Source organism: Typopeltis vanoorti, chromosome 1 (assembly GCF_054136105.1).
Source record: "Typopeltis vanoorti isolate ZY-2024b chromosome 1, IOZ_Tvanoo_1.0, whole genome shotgun sequence".
Taxonomy (NCBI): domain Eukaryota; kingdom Metazoa; phylum Arthropoda; class Arachnida; order Uropygi; family Thelyphonidae; genus Typopeltis; species Typopeltis vanoorti.
This window is the reverse complement of record NC_143549.1, coordinates 90,634,926-90,650,154: the sequence shown is the minus strand read 5'-3', so window position 1 is coordinate 90,650,154 and position 15,229 is coordinate 90,634,926. Positions and strand designations below refer to the sequence as shown.

The 15,229-nt window shown below is 34.5% G+C and overlaps 1 protein-coding gene across 3 annotated transcripts in view; it reads right to left on the bottom strand.

The window, feature by feature from the left end:
* Positions 1 to 15,229, bottom strand: part of LOC150110194 (katanin p80 WD40 repeat-containing subunit B1-like) — a 351,290-nt gene that overhangs the window by 18,583 nt on the left and 317,478 nt on the right. For all 3 annotated transcript variants that reach the window (XM_090392102.1, XM_090392114.1, XM_090392108.1), the window contains one exon: positions 2,673 to 2,747. In XM_090392102.1, the coding sequence (XP_090248228.1) occupies positions 2,673 to 2,747 (75 nt within the window). The remainder of the gene's footprint in view (positions 1 to 2,672; positions 2,748 to 15,229) is intronic.

Below are 15,229 nucleotides of genomic sequence, written 5' to 3'. Positions count from 1 at the left end.
CTTTATCAGCTGGACTCAGCTGAATCCACAAGCAAGAAATCATGGGAAAATAACAATGATCTCTGAAAAGGTACCAAGAGAAAAGTTACTCACAATGCCACAATTATATGGTGTAAATAGGACACTGTTCCCAGTGATGTACGTTCTACATTTAAGTTGTACATCAGCAATCAGAATTCAATGAGGTGCAGGATGATGATTTGAGGTAAAATCAGGTATAAGACAAGGGTGTACACTATCTCCAGTGTTATTCATCATCTATATGGATTCCATTATGAAGGAAAGTGGCCTTAAACCTGATATCAAAATTGGAAATGTTAATCTCAGTCCCTTACTTCAAATGATATTATACTCCTAAATAAAGCCAGTACAAGTTTGCAAAATTTCTTAACAAAACTGAATAACTCCTGAAAGAAATAGAACATGAAAATCAGTAAATAAAAAGATCAAAACTATGAAAATAGGTGGGAACAAAGAAAACTTCAACTATGTTCTGAATAGGGAACCTAAAGAACAAAACATGCCAGATATTTAGGCACAATTTTTAGTGAAGATGGCAAATTAAACATGAAAAGAGACCACAAAATTAGCATAGCTGGTATAAATATCAATAAAACTGAAAATGGAAGAATAACCTTAGTGAATGAAAAGGTTATTCCTCCATGGTCAGTTTTTCCTTTTTGCTTGCCACAAAGCAAATTCTCTCTTTGCCTGTAAAACTAATTGATTTCTCATAATCCAATTTTGCCTTATTCTCCTAGCCAACATATAAGAAATTTAATCAGGGTTAGATTAGATCTAAAGCATATTTAGCTATCTCTAAACATACCTATTGTATCATACGAGCATTTATCGTGATGGATGATCCAATTGTTTGGCCAAAATTCAGGTCTCTTTTTTATGAATAGCTTCACATAACCTTCCCAACACTTTTGAATAACAATATTAGTTTGTTCTTGTTTAATAAATTTGAACTAAGCCTTACAATAAAAAAAATAAAATAAATAAATACTGTCTTGATCTGCAGTTGTGACATTCATGCCTTTTTTTCGGTCTTGAAAATGTTCCCATTGCATGCTTTGGCATTTTATTACAGGACTATACCAAAAGCACCAAGTTTCATCACCAATAATAGCTATCAAAAAATAGCCAACTGTAAAGGAAAATCAGAACAAAATCAAGCCATCGCCACTTTTGATCTTCACTCAAAATTCACAAAACCATCTGGCAGAAATTTTTCCCATTCTCAAATTGTTCGCCAAAATCTTTCTCAATTTAATTCTTCTGCCATTAATTGTATGCTTATTTGTCTATTGTACTGAATTATTTGCAATGTTCTTCACTTCATTTTCGATAAGTCTGTGGTTTCCCAGTTCTTTTGTTGTCTCTCATATTTTCCTATTCATCTTTAAACCTCTTATGCCACTCAAATAAGCTAGCCTTTTTCAAGGCATCATCGTCATAAACTACTCTTAACATATAAAGTTTCACTTGTGTTTTTGCACAAAACAATGTTAAAGCACTGTTCTAAATTCTCTCTAAATTCATTCTTCTGCCAAAAGCAACAAACATTCATGTGCAAACTACCACAGCTTGTCAACTATGCTTCATTGTTTTGATATGACAAGGCAATAGCAAAGATGTATTCAGTCATGTTTCTGCCTGACTAGTCATATAATGAAAACACAGTATGAGATACAATGATTGGAAATTATCACACCTTGCAGAGTGACCGAGGAGTTGGATAACGGATGTACAACAACACTTTTAGATCATGCCAAGACATTTGAATGGATAGGAGAATGAATGATTGACAGGCAGGAGAAGGTGATGCTAAAAGGAGAGTGACCTGTGGAGTACCACAGGACTCTGCATTTGGGCCACTGTTAACTTTTATATATTACTTTTGGGTTGGTTTTGATAATAACATATATACATTTATTTGCCAGTAACACAAAATTAGAAAGGGTTATAATGAAATTTCCAATTGAGAAATCCTTGCAGACTGATTTAAAGAGACCAGTTCTACAAACAAATGATAATGAATAATCAGCTCAATATTGCTAAGTGCAAGATTATGCATTGTGGACTAAGGATATTGCAGGCAGTATATTATATTAATGGTAATTTGCTACAAGTGGTCAATAAAGCAAGAAACTTGGGAGGGGGGGGGGGGAATTGAGGAAAGACAGAGATAAGTGGTTATCATCACACTGGATAACTACAATGTTGAAGAAAACTAACCTGTACGAATAAGGAGGTTACATGTCCACTGTACAAGTTTCTGAATAGGTCAATACTACCATAATCCAATATTGCTCAGGTTCAGAGGAGACAAGAAGGTGACTGAAAAGATCCAATGGAGGAAAAAGAAGATATCTGGCCTTTGATATGTGCATGAGGATAGACACAAATAAGATTTTACAGCTCATGGCAAGTAGGGAGAGAATCAAAATAATGCCTGGACACTGAAAGGACAGTCAGACAGCATATGCGGTCCAGGTTCTTGTAGTGTGGAATTGATTACAACTGGCTGTTGGGAGTGCATTTTTGGTGAATATTTTCAAAGAAAAACTACGATAGATATTTAAGCATAAGCAGTTTTACATTTCACTATTGATCATGTATAACTATTGTGTTCTGATAACATTATGAGCATTTATTGTACTTACACTTCATATTTACTTTGAAGAAGTTCATAAATGGATGGCAATAGTAACTGGCACATATCCAACGTCCATATTGCTCTAGAAGAATATGCACAAAAACATTAACTGAGATTGAAAATATCACTCATATCAGGAATAAAAAATTTAAAAAAAATCATTAAAACTTTCAGCACATAAAATACCATATTTGCTATTACTATAGATGTACAAGGAAAACTAGCTTAAAATAATTCTTGAAATGAAAATCATAAAAACTAAAATATGCTCTTTATATCTCCACTCTTAGAATATTTCATACTATCCTTATGGAAGCAGTGTGACCCAAATTCAAACTCATGAGTTTTTGGTAATTTATCATTAGCAGTATATATCAAATTAGAGTTTCAGCACTGGATCTGGAGTTTAGAAACTTGAAAAATTCCAAAATTCTCATTGCAGTGGGGAGAAAAGTGTGCTTTGAATCAGATGCAGTGAGAATTTAGTGATGAACAACATTACAATAAAGTGATGATTCTGGGATCAGCAAGAGTGATCATAGTCAGACTGTTTGTAGCAACTTGTTAGTAAGAGCAGTGTGCACTGTTAAGGTATTAATTTAGCTTGTTTGGAGTAATTATATAAATAATAGGAGAGAGAAGGAAGATATATATGTATGTATGATTAAATAAATTTAATGACTAGAAGCCGAGAGATAGCAAAATAGAAAAAATACTATTTATTATTTGATTGCACATTCCCACAGGAATGAGCACATGTACACCAAAGTTGGATAGCTGAAGAGTGATGACAATCAGATAGGTTATAGCTTAGGTTAGTATTAAGATGGACTGGACTGAGGACAATTTCTGTTGATTCCACAATTCTTCTCTCCAGTTCATCATAGCATCTAAAAATGTTTTCTGATTTGTTCTGGATTACTGGATGAATAACAGAATCTTCCTCATTAGGGTGAGCAGAATTAAGAACAGGATTAGATAGTGAACTGGCTCTAGTTCTGCCATATGTAATATCTTTCACATGTTCTTCCATATGCAATTCAATGGATTTCTCTGTCTGACCAAAATAGGACATACTGCAGTTACACTAAAGACAATCAACTCCTGGATACTTTAGGCTATCATGTTTTGGTTTAGGTGTACCAAGTAAGAATGTCTGATTGTCACTCCTCTTCAGCTATCCAACTTTGGCATACACAAGATTCTGCCCATGTGAACATGCTCAACAATACTATGGCATCCAGAAGAACTTCAAGTAATATGGTTGCAAGTTAATTTATAGCTGCCTCTTGTGATGTATATTTTTGTATTTCTCTTTTCATGTTATTGCACCCGATGAAATTTTCTAAGAAAACAAAACTAGTTGTGCAATCAAATAATAAATAGTATTTTTTCTATTTTGGTATCACTTGGCTTCTAGTCATTAAATTTATTTAATGGTGTCATATAGTGAAGTAAATCTCTTGCATAAAATATATATATATTATATAATACACTGTGCATATCACATTCAAGCCATATAAAACCTTCAAGTTGCTTATGGTGAAGTTTATTTATGAAGTCTTTTCTTTGTCTTTATTTTCTTTGTCTTTATTATTGGCCTGTTACTACTAGATAGTAACAGGCCAATAATATTTTCAAAATATTTTCAATATTTTGAAAATATTATTGGCCTGTTACTATCTAGTAGCAGCATATTATTGTGCAAATGCACTACTGATAATTTAAACAATTTTTCTGAGTCTGAAGGATGAACAATAAATATTTGTTTGGTGCATCTGAGGATTGTGGTTTGAAATTCAGTATCCTCAGATGCACCAAAAACACATCACAGAACACAACAGCATGACATTCAATAATGGTTAAAAAAACTTAGAATTTGTAAAATGGACAAAAACTATTCTTATATCATCTGAGGCTAGATGCACATTAAGAGGAAAGTGGCCTTGACTGTTTTCCACATTATGAATAAATTAATAGTGGCTAGGTCAGTGAAGAGACCACACAGCTTATAAAGAACACAGAGTTTAATGGGCCTGTCTTCTGACTTCTAATCTCAGCTGCCTGTGGCACAGCCTGTTAGCAAGCATCCACTTGGATAATGAACAAAAATGAGGATAGAATGGCAATTTGGGAGACTTGACTAAGAGGTATTCTGTACTGACTTAAATCGCACACAATTAGAATAAGGGCTCCAAATCAGAGATAAAATGGTGAATGAATAGCCTCATTCTAAATACATTCAAAAATGTATTATTTTCTTTGCATAATTTACACTTTTTTGTTTCATTTTAAAACACTATCTCATTTACCATTTTATTTTCTAGGGTTTTATTTCTAGAGAGTCAGAAATAAAGCTGAAATCCTTAATTTGAACACTTCAGAATTCCTATTTAAAGAATCACAAAAACATTTGCAATTTTAGTTGCAAGTTTCCCCTAAAAGTCATAACAAACAAATCATCTTCACTTTCTTCCATCCTTTTATCTCCATAAGATTCAGAATTTTTTCTGAATTCTGAATCTTTTTTCTGAATTTCTAATATGAAAGACTATATATATCTGCTTGGTTAGCCTAGTGGCTATGCACTTCGCAACCATATGCCTGGGGAAAGGAGTATCCTAAGTTCGATTCCCGTTGGAGATGTGAGGAGCTGAAGGATCTTCCTCAGCCATAGCCAAGTTAGCTGGTCTTGGGTGTGGACAGTATGGTTTTTTCGCCCAGTTTACCTGTGGTTTTTCATCTCGCAAAGCAGGCAAACTGGCCTTGAGAACTCAACACCACTGTGGACATAGGATACACCAGGGCTCAGGGCTGACCACCTTATCCTGTGAATGGTTTAGGTCCAATGATTAATAAACTCTCGACATTGCAAGGTAAAAGAGGGGGGAAAGGAAAATGAGATGAGATGAAAGACTGAAAAATGAATAGTAAAAAACTTAACCTGTCATATTTACTTTTCTCAACAGTTGCTTTGTTGTCATTGTCATAAAACAATTGATAACTTTTAAACGTTTTTCTTTCTATATGAAAGACTTCATAAATATTCACTATTGAGTTCCAAAAATCCCCTTTTTCACAGCAGTATTATGGCGTTATTATCACCGTATGCATGCTCTGCTACATATCACACTTCTGGTTTTTGTTTCAGTCATAAAACAAGCAAAATGAGCTGAACTCACCTCTGAAGCTGAATTCACTAGGTGTGTAACAACACCCACCATATGTTTCAACCTTTCAGTTTCTAATTCACAACCAGATAACCTGAAACTAATTGCTGCATGAGACATTATTATTATTACTGCTTTCATGTATTTCTACCCTAACTGCAATAAAGTTACCTGATACCATTAGTAGTACTCCTCCTCCTCTCCTATCTCTTTCATCATTTCTAAAAATGATTTACATTCAATCCCAGTTACAAAATCTTCCTCTGATAGCCAGGTTTCACAAATGTCAACAATCTAAGGTACGTATTCACCAGGGCAAACCCCCCCCCCTCTTTTTTTTTTGTTTTTCCCTGAGGCTCCAGACATTTGTGTACAGACAAAAGAAATTACCACTGGCATTTTCTTATACTAATATATAATCTGCTTGGCTCAGTAGGACAACTCTTTTTCCTACACACTCAAAAGATCCAAGAACAAAGCATAAATCTCTGCCTCTTTACCAGATACACAACCATGCTCAATGACATTCATATCATTAACATATTTATATACTATACCTGAACTTACACACACATTCTTACCATTCCTCCCATGATGATCTAGTTTCAGTGACTATGCATTAGGTCTCACTGCAAAATAAATAATTATTTATTGAGGTGAGACCACTTCTTCTAACACTAACAGCCAAACAATCTTTAATGTTAAAAGAAGTGAGACACTTCTTCACAAAGGAAACACACACTGTATTGTTTCCTTTGAGAAAAGGTATTTCTGAATCAGTTTTTTGCACTGATTTCAAATATGTGTTTAAAATTTTTCTAGAAAAAAAGGCCCTATATGAGCTATTGTTGTGTATTGTGATGCAATCGCATTGTGCTGTTATTGCATCAGATGATGCAAGACAATACATTGTTCCACATTAGCCTATACAGTCGATTTGGTGCACGAGTCTTGGATAGATATAGCTTGTATTATATTCTCTGTGTGATAGAAAAATGTCTTGCATGTGTGTGTGTCAATTCTCCTAATTTGTTTTGCTATGTGCATAGGGAGTTCACCCTAAAGAAGCAGACACTATTTACAAAGATTTACAAAGTTAATTAAGGAAGGTAGGCGATTAAGATAAAAGCTGGGTGCCGCACATGTGTTGTGCAAGTTGTAGTTAATCTGTGGGCTTGGCTGAAAGGAACCAGACCATACATGCCATTTGTTGTTCCATTTTTTCTGCCTTACAAAAGTTTCAGGATTTTCATCAAAAAATAAACACATTGTGTATCCATATGTTTCATGGGCTTTTGTGACCAGTACCTCATTTTGTTGATCTGGAAGTAATGAAACACCCAACACCTGCAGACATCAAGAGTGGTGGTGGTGAAGAAACAGAGGAAATATCTGACACAAAACATGATTCTAGAGTCAAAAATGATGATCCACACCTAAGATGAATTGAATGATCTTGTAAGAGATCTTAATCCTAAAAGATCATGTAATCTGAAACATCCTGCATAATTCAGAACTGATCAGATGGTTGAATTACAGGTGACTGGAATTCAACCTTTATATCTTATCCACCTAAAAATGCACAGTAAAACACACAAGAAATAGAGAAAATTGCAAGTATGTGAACAAGCTAAGAAAAACTGTGTGGAAAAGAAACTTGCTGAGAAACCACCCGAGTTCAAACCAAAAATTGGTTGTCAGAACCAGATTTTTATTTTAAGGCAAGCAGTTGAGAAATGATAGAAATTTAACATAAGGTGCCAAGAAAACGCTATTTACAATTGGATGCTGCATAATATCCCTCTATTATACAGAGGGATATTATATAGCATATACTTAAGATGTTAATCAATACCCACTGTCTCTGTTCTTAATTAATTGTCCATATGTCACGCTATGATGAAAAGCAGCATTAAAGCTAACATCAAAAATAAAAATATTGCATTCAACTCAAAGTGGATAATGTTATAATTCTATATAAATCTAGTACACTAATGTAGCAAGTTTGCTGAAAATCAGCAAGAAAAACAAATTTATGAATATAAGCAGGAACATGAAAAACATTTATTTCTTCCGAATTTTGACCTACACATTATCTACATATTGAATTCTGACTACCAGTTACACAGTGGTCAGAATTCAATATGTAGATATTATGGAGACAAAGCATATGTGTTAGAACAATTACACTTAAAAACTGATATAAAATAACACAAGCAAAATCACAATGCACTTCAGTTATGCTACAGCTTACTAAGTGAACTGTGATGTGCTACATCACAGTTCACTTAGTAAGCTACATCTATATATGCTATAGTTCATATATATATATATATATATATATATATATATATATATATAATGTGTGTGTGTGTGTATTCTTGATAATGACCTTGAAATAAGATGTTGAGGGTTATTTTATCTGTTTTTAAATAATTGCTCAGACATATTTCATCTGCATAATTTACAGAATGAAGGTAAAACATTTCAGCTATTTAAGTACAATTTTTAGTAAAAGATGACAAATTAATTTGGGAATAAATAATAGAATAAGCAAAGCTGATATATGGTGGGAAGCCAGTACTGTTGATCACAGACTGGAGACTACAAATATGAGAGTTCTGAGAAAAAGTAGAGGATCTAAAATATAGCTTCACTTGCAAAATCATATTAAAAATGAAGATAACAAAAACAAACTAGGGATTGTCAACATTCAAGAATGTATGACGGAACTGGAGTATATGGTCACTTAAACAGGACAGAAGAGGAAAGAAATAATGCATGACAAGAGGGCAGGAAAAGACCGAGGAAGAGCAAGAACTGAGTAGAATGAAGAAGTTAATAGCGTCTCAGAAAACAAAAATATAAGATTTGACCATATTAGAGACTTAATAAATAAAAGCTTAATGTGGAAGAGAAAGTTGATAAAGCTTATAATAATGTATATAACTATGTTGAACTATCATAGTACCATATAAATCCTACTAAGGATCATAAAATCATGAATAATGATATCCTTGAGATTTGGGAGTTTCATGCTAATGCTAAAAAAGGGGAGGAAAAAACCGAAATTGCAACTCCTGTTAGTACTGCATATTCCTTAGATAGTTAGCCGGTCTTGGACGTGGACAGCAGGTTTTTATCCCCCCATTTTACCTGGGGGTTTTCATCCCACAAAGGTAAAGTGGCTCCGTGAACACGCACATGGATACAGTCCGGAATACTTAAGACAATCCCTCCAGCCATAGGTCTGAATTGTCAGCTATGCCGGTCCCGAGCCCTGATAAAAATAAGGGGAACTGAGGTGGTGCTGTACCTCCCTGTAAAAGGGGTTCACGGCCATTGAATCACCATACGAAATGAATGATGACTTATTTTAACAGTACTGAAACAACTAAATAAAAAAAAAGATGTTTGTTAACTAGCTTATGTTTCAGTGGATTTCAAACCAGCATCTTTAGAGTACATGATCAGGTCATCCAAAGCATAATGTCATTTTCAGTTAAGTTTTGAAAGGATATAAAATATAAATCACTTGCTAATTTAATCAAGTATATTCATCATAAAAATTATGGAAACAACTAATATGCTAGAGTAAAACGCCAGTTTAATATAAACGAAAATAATCACTCTAAGTTTCAACTTTCACATTAAGATCATTATCTGGAGTATACACATACGAGAGTGGTATTAAAAGTTTTCGGCCTAACAATGAAAAATTGAATTTATAATTTCAAAATTATTTTTATTTTTCAACATAATCTCCCTTAAGACTAATACATTTATTCCAGCAATACTCCAGCGCATTATCCCGTCCCTGTAGTGGTTCTCAGTAAGATCTGCAAAATATCCCTCTACAGCTGCAAACACCTCTTGATTCGAAGAAAAATGCTGACTAGCGAGGAAGAGTTTTAGTTCAGGGAAGAGACAGAAGTCAGAGGGAGCCGAATCTGGGGAATAGGGTGGATGTTCCAAAAATTCATAGTGTAGATCCCTTAATTTTCCCATTGCCAAAACACCTTTCTGGGCAGGTGCATTGTCCTGATGAAAGATGATTTTTTTCTTCTGCAAACAGGGTTTTTTCTCATGAATTGTTTCGTCTAGTCTGTTTAAAAGATTGGAATAATATTCCCCGGTTATTGTTTTACTATTTTCAAGATATATAATAAAATGCTGTTAGCATCCCAAAACCCCAATGCCATGACCTTTCCTGCTGATGGAACTGACTTTGTCTTCTTTGGCGCTGAACAACTGGCTTCTGTCCACTGCTTTGACTTCTGGTGTGTAATGGTGAATCCAAGTCTCATCCATAGTAATAAATCAATGCAGAAAATCAGTTTTATTCTTGTTAAAACGCTCCAAGCACCATTCAGAGATTTTCATGCGAGTGCGTTTTTGATCTGCTGTGAGCAAGCATGGCACCCATCTTGCCCAAATCTTTTTCATTTGCAATTCTTCATGCAAAATATATACTACACATTCTTTTGAAATGCCTATAGTCACAGCCATTCCATGCACTTTGACTTACCAGTCATCCAATAACATATCGTGCACTTGATCAATGATTTTGGTGTTGTTACACTTTTTGGACAGCATTCACATGGATCATCTTGAAGGCTGGTGTGCGGCCACGTTTAAACTCGGCAGACCATTTTTCATCATCATCAAATTCCTGACATGTATCCCTCAAGGGATGTATGGGATATGACAGTACTACATGAAAAATTTACATCATTACTAACTTCCTATCTACAATTTTCCTCCAAATCAGTCTGTTACTTGTCAAGATTCCAACATTATCAGATCTTATATTTCTATCGTCTAAGGCACTTTGTACCGTATCAATCCACCTATATCTTGGTCATCCTCTTGGTCGTTTTCCTGCCAACCTGGCAGAGAACACTTGTTCTGCTAATCTTTCCTTGCCCATTCTGTTCAAATGACCGTACCACCTGAGATTAGCTCTGCTAACGCATTCCTGGATAATGACAATGTCAAGTTCTTTCTAATATCCTCGTTTTTAATATGATATTGCCATTGATTCCATCTGTTCATGCCTCTAATCTTTCTCAGGACTCTCATATCTGCGGTTCCTAGTCTTTGGTCAAGTGTTTTACTTCTGACCCAGCTCTCAGATCCAAAAGTTAAAACTGGTTTGAACAATGTCTTGTATACAGCTAATTTAGTGTTCCGACTAATTTCTCTCTTATTCCATATGAATTTAATCAATTGACTTCCTACCATACAAGCTTTGTTGACTCTGTTGTCTATTTTCATATTCAATTTACCATCTTCACTAACTAAATTTTCACGACATTAAAAATTGTGCCTAAGTAGCTGAAATGTTTTACTTGTTCCACAGGTTCCCAATTCAAAACACAGTTGACATTTTCAATGATTCTACCTATTTTCATTGTGTTTGTCTTTTTATTGCTGACCTTCATACCATGTCTATTACAACAGTTATTCAATTTAGTCAGGGAATCTTGCAAACTTGTAGCGGATTTATTTAGAAGTATAACATCGTCTGCATAAAGCAAAGAGCTGACATTAACATCTCCAATTTTGATATTTCCATGTTTAATACCACTTTCCTTCATAATGCGATCCATATAGATAATGAATAACAAAGAGGATAATGTACATCCTTGTCTCACACCAGATTTAACATTAAACCATCTTCCTGTACTTCCTTCAATTCTAACTGCTGACTTGCAACTCAAATAAAGACAAAGTATTGCTTGATATAATGCCCCACTGACACCATATAACTGCAGTGTATTGAATAGCTTCTCTCTTGGCACCTTGTCATATGCCTTTTCCCAGATCAACAAAGCTTAAATATGGATCTGATCCTGACAGCCTCTATTTGGCCTGAATCCAGCTTGTTCTTCACCAAGCTTTTCTTCCACAATTCTTCTCAACCGTTTCTCAAGTATACTGGAATAAATCTTGCCTGGAACACTCAGTAGGGAAATATCTCTAATTCTCACATTCAGATTTATTTCCCTTTTTATATATGTGTACTATTAGAGCTCTACTCCAATCATCGGGAATTTGTCCCTCTGTCTAGGCCTTCTGAACTATGCAGTGCAGCCACTGTAAGATTTTATACCACCATACTTCAGCATTTCTAGTCGAATATCATCTACTCCTGCTGACTTTCCACATTTCAAGCCTTTGATGGCTTTTTCTACTTCAAGTATGGATATGTATTCCTAACTGAATGCTTGTGGAGTGTTTTTTACCACTGTGCTATCACTGCTTGTTTCATTTAGCAATTTTTTGAAGTAATTACTTCAAGGATATCCCTTTCTCCCGTTTTCATGTCACTTTATCATTTCTAACTCCTTTTACAGCACTATTTTCTCCATTTCTAAGCTTCTTCAACAACCTCCAGAATATCTTACCACCGTCTTGATATTTATTTTCTATATTATTGTCAAAGTCTTCCCATGACTTTTGTATGGCTATTTTGTATTCTCTAAGAGCACAAGGTGAGTTATTTGCAAGGAACTTTTGATATGCTTTCTTCTTTTCCTTCACTGCCTCTTTAACTTCCTGTGTCCACCATGGAGTTCTGATTTTTCTATCCTTGCCGACAACCTTACCACATGCCTCTCTGGCTGAATCAATCAAGGTTTTCTTCAAGGTTTGCCACTGAATTTCCAAGGATTGGTTCTTGTTCTCAAACTCTTTCATTTTTTTTTTTCAATAATCTTTGTGTATTTTAGTCTACAGTTCACATCTGAGAGCTGCTCAACTTTTATTCACTGTAAAACTTGCTTACATGTCATTCTTTTCAATATGAAATTCAATTTTATCCTGCTCAAGACTAAATAGTGATTGCTTCGAATTTCAAATCCTCTGTACACTCTAGTGTCCTACACCAGGGAGAAAACACCACTATCAACAATAACATAGTCAATGAGACTTTTCTTATTCATTGCTTCTTCTCTCCATGTGAATTTGTGCACATTTTTATGTTGGAACATGGTGTTAGTAATAACCAGTCCATGTCCTGAGCAGAAATTCAACAAATATTTGCCATTATGATTAGCTTTATAATAATGACCGTTTCTTAATTGTCAAAAACGAAGTAGAAGAGTGCCCATAAACTTTTATGAACTTTGAGTGAATTTCTTTTGGCATTAAACCTTTTTTTATTTTAACAAAGAATTTTATAACCACATGATACTCAATTTTATCCATTTCAAGGGATACAGACAACACTTTTGCTTCAGACAGATACCAACTTAAAAGAAAAAATCTTGCTGATAATGTTGCCATCTATGTTTAAGGCCGAGAACTTTTCAAAGCACCCTTGTGTATATATATATATATATATATATATATATATACACACACCCACAAAGAAACAAGCTGTATTACAATCTACACGGTATGCTAACGTTACATTGATTTGGTCAACCGTTAAAACTATTGACCAGACCTCTGGTGAAAAAAAAACAACTTACTACATTAATGCTACAGTCCTGTTATTATCTATTTGGTTACAAAAATCAATTAATCTAGAGAGCATCATGTTCACACAAAGTTACTCATATAAGTATACATATAAATTAAAACAGAACAGTATGGATGATGACCAATAAAAGTTGAAATAATTGCATAGAGTCCTAAAGTCAGGATTTGCTGGAAAACTTGAACTAAGTGGGATGAATGTGTGCCATCCAAATTTTTGGGATTTTTATACCATCATTATTGTTAAAATCAGGTTGGTTAATCAAAATTTCACAGGCTTCTTTAAATTTCCATTCATACCAAGATTTTTATGATGTAAAGAACATGTACTTTTCCAATCAATTTGGTATAGGTTGTTAAGACACCTGAGAAGTCTGCTTACCAAAATTATTAGAACACATTAAATGTTACATTTAATGTGTTCTACTCCAGGGTGAGCAAATGGGGGGGAGAGGGGAGAATCCTTAGAGGAGTTGAACACTAACACGGTAGTCATTTCCATAATTTTTATGATGAATTCTGATCACCATATAACCATGAAGGAAAGGTTTACTCAAGTATATATTCTCCACTTGAATCAATAACACTCTTCCATTGTCGTGAAAGCTTCATAATGCCAACTTCTATTGTTGTTCATCAGTTTGTGAGGAACCCATTTGCCAAGCTTAGACACTATTCCATCCATGTTCTTGGAAATGGTGATGGATGGTCGATGACTATGAATTAAGATCTTTTGCTAAATCTTCAACAGTTGTATTAGCATTTCTTGCAATAGCAGCTTCCAGCATATCATTATCAAGACAGACAGGGCACCCAGAGTGAGGGAGACTTTTGAACAAGACCTTTGAACAAGAACAAGACTTTTGAACAAAATTTCAACAAGACCTCTTGTTGAAATTTTTGAAACCATCATTGGCACTTTCACACATTCAAAACATTATCACCATACACTTCTTGCACATTTTTTTTTTTTTTTTTCACAGTGTTAGCAGCATTGTTATCTTTTTTGAATTCATAAAGCATGATGTGCCTAATGTATTCTTTAGTGATAGTATTAAAAGGTGGTTTAAACAATAACTTAAGTATGATGTTCTTGCAAGGTGGAATTCTTTAGAATGAGGCCGCCTCAGCTTAGCAGTACTTATAAAGTTTTAAAAATTCATGTTTAGATGAGCTGAGAAACGTTTTAAAGTACAGCATAAAAAGCAACATTACTTTTGGGGTGACCTGACACAATGTTACCATTAACATGTTACAATGAGTAAGTGAAACAATTCAAACTGTAATGAACAAAAGATCTAAAATCATGATTTGGCACCCTCTAATGTCATAAAAAAGAAGTATTAACAGCTATTTGGGAGCTGATTTTAAGATCATCTCCAAATTTTTTGGCAAATTAATGCAACCATACTTGTTCAGGTTAGGCGAATGCCTTGGCAGACTCTATAAATAATCTTTCTGATTTGTAACAACTTCTATAAAGCAAATTTGTTTTCTTCCATCCAATCCCATGTGAAGGGGGTGTCCAACGCATGGTACAACAGTGCAGACTTGCCATAATAATGGTAGCAAATGTATTTTTTATGTTTTAAGCTGATGTTAACAGATCTTCCTGTATGTCCACAGTAAGTCACAAAGAACTTCATACACTCCAGGATATGCCAGAGGATGAAGTTCATCCTCTGGAGAGCAGATCAGAGTTGCTAATTTTTACATGTAGTTCAAATGTGGTGTGAAGGTTATATTTTATTAGTACTTTGCTTTTTTCAAATGCACCTTGGACATAAGGAATAGGAATAGTGGTGTTTTTTCCTTGTGTGTTTGAGGAGGGGGAAAGTAAGAGGGCCATGTAGAATTTTATCTATTTTGTAGGAGTTGTAGCCATTGGCCAGGAAAGTATGGTAAAGAT